Here is a 6000-nt window from a genome sequence, read left to right as displayed (position 1 = left end):
TTGGAGATTTTAATTTGTTTTATTTATGTACATTTAAAACCTATACTGCCGTTAACAAGATTTATATTTAGAGAATATTTAATCTGTTCGGAATTTGTGGATGGAAACATGCAAACTCCTTGTCGAACGTGTTTGTACCAATCGATTTTTTCTCCTATCTTGACGGGAGAAACAGGACCTGTAGTTATAATATGTCGAGGTGAATCGGTGAAGTACCAATCTGTCCATAAGGCAATACCGTTACAATTGAGATTCCTAGAAAAAAGTTCAGAACAAATATATCAGTTATCTTCCTAAATTTTGAATGGGCCATTCTGTTATTAAAATTTTGATTGATTTCAATTTTTTTTGCATAAAAACTATACATAACCGGTTGCAATGCCATTTTCATTTAATATTAGTTTTCAATTTGAAATTTTTTGTTTATCAAAGATAGCATGTGGGAATATGGAAATGGAAATAACATTATAATACTTACCCTTCTAAATCGAATGTTCCCTTATAAGTTTCAACATTTTCTGGAGGATCAACAATACTAATTGAAGCAAGTTCTTGAACCGGACTCAAGGCATATCCTGGATATTCCCAAAGAGGTTGGGCTTCTACATTGTCATCACTAATATTACTTGATGTCTATAGAATAAAATATTTTGATAAAGACCGAAGTAAGTCGAAACGTCAAATTTTTACATGCTACGAGTGAGTTTATTTTAGTTTTCAAATCATCAGGCAACACTGATGTGAATATGTCAATTCTGTCATGAAGTTTGATATTTTTAATGGTGAACGTACTCAGAACGGGTGCTATTTGAGTTGTTTACAGATTCTTGAGATATTCATCTTGGTCAAAATATGCAATTAAATCGGGAACATTTTCGACGTGGATCAACTCTCTCCGACTTTTGGTGATGAAACACCATCTGGAGCTACTGTGTTTCGCTGGTTTTCCGAATGTTTGAAATTGATTTTTTAATCCCACTCCTTTTAGAAAGTCCAGAATGTAGATAGAGGTTTCATCCTCTGTGCAAAAAAATCTGCACGCCGCATTATTTGCTAAGTCTGTAGCTGATACCACAGAAGGGTTCAGGTTCCGTGAACGGCTTGTTTGTCCCCGCTTCAGCTACATCAATTCCCTTCGCTCCGGTGTGTACCGGAATATATTGTAGGTTAATTTTATTTTTCTTGCCTAGCTCGTTCAATTTTTCTACACAATCCCAACCGATGAATTTGGATTTTATTATATTGGAGCTTAAAATTCTAATGGCTGCTGGACTATCGAACAGGACACTGTTTTTTTTTTATATGGAGTTTTGATTCCACTTCTACAGCTTGGAATTGAGGAAAATTTTTTCTCAAAACTTAACTTTTTTGATGCATCATCCTGAGGTATGTCCCAGGTATGATCATTATTGAGGAACGGTTTTTCTTTGGTGATTCCACCTCTAAACATTCTAAGTGATGTTTTTCCTGCCACGTTTTTCAGTACTATGTGGCGAGGTGGGAGATTCAGCATCACTTCTAGTGCATCTGTTGGGCTTGATTTCACGGCCCCCATTTCATTATTTTTGACAAAGAAGGAACAAATAACACAGAAATAAAATGTAGAATAAACAGAACAAGTACTAAATCACTGAATGGAATAGTGTGGGATACTGAAATAGGAAAACAACAAAAAACAAACTGAGGATATACAAAGTAATAATCAGAAGGACGTTGGTATATGGAGCGGAAACATGGAAAATAAAAAAAGCACGGAAATGGACGTCTTGGGAAGAGGTTAGATTGAGTCAGAAACTGCAAATGAATCTGAAAGAAACAATTGGTTTGGTTCGGACACGTGCAGAGGATGGAGGGGGAAAGAGTGCCAAAAAAAAGATCAAATGGATCCCATAGGAGCTGCAGGTACAGAAAAAGAGGCAATTAGGCATTAGACAACGTCGTATAACGTTTAGAACCTTCTATGGGACAAGGGAAGCTTTCAGATTTGAACTTTTTATATATAGAGGACAAACATCTCGAACATTTGAAATCTTCTTGTGCTAGAGATGATTGAATTAATACATTTCCTAAAAAAGGTGATTTCAATTCTTTTGGTAAATAGCTCCAAGGAGAATTTATGTTTATGTTTACATATCATAAAATACCGGTAATTTTTGTTGTGAAAAATTTTACCCTCCTTTTGGTCTTGTCTGCGGTTAGGTTGAAGATACCCCAATAGATTCTGATAGAGGGCCCATTTAGGGCAAGATCCACCCTTGATTCTAAGATTCAATCAAGACAGACAAACTGAATGAGTTTAGTAAAATGTTTGAATAAAATTATTTTTAGAATACAAACCTGAATTAGACGATCAAATGTGTCCATCTTGAAACCTTCACAAGTTTCCAGAGGAGATCTAATCTTGTATAAGTCCTTAAAGTGAACGGCGATACCATAAATAACGACTTTTTGAGGAAATATTTGTACATCATCAGATACTAGCTGTTTAACATCTCTAAGTAAATATAAAAACAGTAAATTGTCCCATGGTAAAATGCTTGTGCTGAAATATGGCTCGCTAATAATAAAATTAACATCTTTGAGATTTGTCTCTTTTAATTCTTTTAAAGATGGTATCACCACTACGTTTTTTATATTATTTGTAAGTATGAAGTCTGATAGAACACTTCTCAAAAGATGGTTTGATTCGAAAAAATACATTTTTTTAACACCCAATTGAGCTGCAGATAAACCAAAGTAACTTGCATTTCCCATAACTAGAACACAACTATCATTATCTAAATTTTCTTCAATAAATGCTAAATATTTTTTAATTCTCTTAGCATCGTTCATCTGTCCTATTCTGGTTCTTGGTACACTGACGTGTAATCCACAGACACATTCTGGTTGTGAAAAATGTTTTTTTGGTATTTTACTTGAATCAAATTTCGTACTACTAATTAAGCTAAACCAAAGTGAATATTCATCATGACAGCATATTAAATGGATTTCTTCACCCTTCTCTACTTTTACTTCCTCGGGTAAGTAATATACTGCTTGCATCCAATGATCTCTCCAAGGTATATCACACTTTTGCTTCAATTTGGTCCAAGGATGGGCCCAAACTGGAGCACAACTGAGAATTATTTTAGATTCTGTATCCATTTCAAGTTCCCACCACATGAAAACAACCTGGGCAATACCATCATTTTCTGCTTTTTCTGTGAACACACATGAATTTTCAAAGACTAAAGGTGTTTTGCCTGACCAATCAAATTTGAAAACTAGTTTTGGTGATATTATAGTATTAAAAGAGTTTGCAGGAAGTTGACTAAGCTGAAGATCATGCACAGCTGCTGAACCAGCGCAGTTGTCTATGGATTCTGGTGCTTTAATGAGCAGTTTACCTAAAAATTAGTTTGTTGGAATAATTTAACATAAGTGAACTATAGTAAAATATTTTTTTTAATTTCACATCAAATAAGCCAACACAGAAATTAAAGAAAACATCGATGAAAATAAAAGTGTGTTTTCAAAACATCGTCAGAATATTCTCTATCTTAATTGGAAATTTAAAAAAATGATTAGAAATAAATCAATTATGAGATAGATATATTGATAAGAGAGTTGAGGTAAAGCAATAGACTTAGAATTACACTGTCAACATATCACATTCTCACATTTTACTCACCATCATTATCATACACATCCTTAATTTTATTCCAAGTGTGTGCAAGTGGACATTCAACGACATGAGCAAATATAGTAGCAGAAGAAGGTACAACAATGCATTGTTTTTCCAATAAATGGTTATGAGCATGCTGAAATGTTGATAATGCCCCTTCTCCTATTAATTCAGTGTCAAAAACTTCAGTAACTAGAATATTGCATAATTCTTTCATGTCTTCGCCAACAATAATGTCAGTAGATCTCTTAGGTATTATTTTAATTTTATCTGCATATCCATTGGAAACAATTATTTTCTTTGCACATTCACTCATGGGTTTGAAAGCTTCACAAGCTATTACTGAATCAGCTCCATTTCTTACTGCCATCATACTGAGAAGTCCTGTACCTAGAGATGATAAAATGAGAGAAGAATTGAATTTCCCATTCAAATGTATTAAAACTACCTGTTCCTATATCTAGAACGTTAGCTTTTTCTCCTTGTGAGTGCTTTTTGTCTATCGCTGCTTTTAGAGCTTTCTCATAAAGTTGGTTTCGTTCTGTATCGTGTAACATATCTGCAAAAGCAGCTCTAGCAACTTCTTGGTGATAGTCATATTCCTCACTTTGGACAACCCAGTCATTAGACCCAGTAATGGGATTCATCTTCTGAACAAAAATACTCATCTTTGCTTCTACTCTCTTCAAAATATGAGATTGTAATAAATACTTGCATTTAACAAACATATAGGTTATATTTATTGTTTGATGAAATTAAAAGCGAGTTGGATTATGATGCAACCAATCTTACATTTTGTTGAGTATGGTTACATACAGTGTAGGTACAAAAGAAATTAAAGTCTAAACTATTTAATAAAATACTTAGCAGATATTAGCGTATTTCCTATTTGTGGATTTAAGACATGTTATTAAAAATATTATTAATCTATTATCAATTATTTAAAAAGTGTGTTCAGTAAGCGCTGATATAAGCAATTATTAATTTAATTGTTGCTCTAAATAATTAATAGGAGAAATATAAATTGATATTGACAATACTCAAAAGGTCGATATTGTTTCACAATTAATTTGAATAATCCTAATATGAAGGGGTTTAGAAATAAAACGTTCTCAATTTCTTGGAGCAATGTAGAAAATATTCAAATTTCGCGCTATTTGATTGATTTTTCGACAGGAAACACCCCACCATTTTCCGGTCACCATACCAGATACGCAATTTCCCATTTCCGTCGTCTTCCCATTTCGTCATCAATCGTCAAGCATTCGCCAGAGTTGTTAGTGAGCTCCAATGACTTTTTTAAATAATACAAGTAAAAATGGATAATAATAATATGTTAAAGTTATGTAGACTGTGTTTAGTTAAGGACGATGTTAATATACCAATTTTTGAGGAACAAGGTGATATTAGGCAAATTTTCTTGAAAATTAGTTCGTGTCTACCGGTGAAGGTAAGTTAGCGTTACCCGCCATATTGTTAATGTATTCTTGATAGTTGATATTCGACAGATTTTATGTTTTTGACATTGTTCGCCCGTTTTACTGGACTATAATTTGATACTATCGGTTCAAAGTAGATAATGCGATTACACTTTTCCAAATAAATATTTGGAATTGGTATCAATTATTGCATTTATTATTCAATTTAGGCGTTGGCTGGCAATAGCTTTGACTAATTGGTTTTCTCAGTTTAATTTAGTTGCAAATAGTTCCATTTTTTTCCAAATAATTGGGTATATTCCGTTTTACAGGGATATGCAGCAACCTAATATTTTTATGCAAAGATCAATACAATAGGAGGCGTAGTATAGGGCAGGGGGGATATGATTGGTTTATTGTAAAGGGTCGATTAAAGTGTTTAATCGTGTTTGCATTATCTTAACTTCGATTTTTTCTTCATTCTCTTCCATACAAAAATAATTTAGAATCTAGTATATCTTTGACAGTACGTTTGTTTGAATATCCTTTTGTTGGGGATGTGCGTCGGCCATTTTGTATTCTTTACACTCATTTTTCATGACCTTTTTCATACAGTTCTTGCCCAACAACCAAGTTTGTGTAACTTTGTAGCGGGTACAGCCTGTACAGTCGTTTCAAGAGTCTATCAGTGGCGTACAACCCACGCCATCGTTTTAAAAGGGATTAATGCCGGCAGAATTGAATTTTTGTTTACATTCGTGTGATCCTTTAGATTTAAGTTTGGAATAAGAAATAATAAAAGCCCAATGCTTGACAACTCCAATTAACATAATTTTTGTTGTTTTCAATTGGGCTTACATAAAAATAACAGAGTTTTTCGCAGAATTTTTTTTATAAATATAAAATTCTGTAGCCCGA

At 33.3% G+C, this 6000-nt stretch overlaps 1 protein-coding gene across 1 annotated transcript; it reads right to left on the bottom strand.

The window, feature by feature from the left end:
- Positions 1–4478, bottom strand: LOC130441114 (protein arginine N-methyltransferase 7). Its single transcript, XM_056774649.1, has 5 exons — positions 4113–4478; positions 3671–4054; positions 2338–3386; positions 479–633; positions 1–255 (listed from the first exon to the last, which is right to left on the bottom strand). Exons 1-5 carry the CDS (start codon positions 4390–4392, stop codon positions 24–26), a joined length of 2100 nt encoding a protein of 699 aa, XP_056630627.1. The 5' UTR covers positions 4393–4478; the 3' UTR covers positions 1–23.
- Between the last annotated feature and the right edge of the window lie 1522 nt (positions 4479–6000).

Source organism: Diorhabda sublineata, chromosome 3, assembly GCF_026230105.1.
Source record: "Diorhabda sublineata isolate icDioSubl1.1 chromosome 3, icDioSubl1.1, whole genome shotgun sequence".
Classification (NCBI taxonomy): domain Eukaryota; kingdom Metazoa; phylum Arthropoda; class Insecta; order Coleoptera; family Chrysomelidae; genus Diorhabda; species Diorhabda sublineata.
This window is presented reverse-complemented; position numbering and strand designations above follow the sequence as displayed.

Coding starts and splice junctions, on each gene's coding strand:
- LOC130441114 (XM_056774649.1), bottom strand. CDS start 4,392: ATGTTTGTTAAATGCAAGTATTTATTACAATCTCATATTTTGAAGAGA. Junction 3,387..3,670: donor GGATGTGTATGATAATGATG/GTGAGTAAAATG, acceptor ACTAATTTTTAG/GTAAACTGCTCATTAAAGCA. Junction 256..478: donor GGAACATTCGATTTAGAAGG/GTAAGTATTATA, acceptor ACTTTTTTCTAG/GAATCTCAATTGTAACGGTA.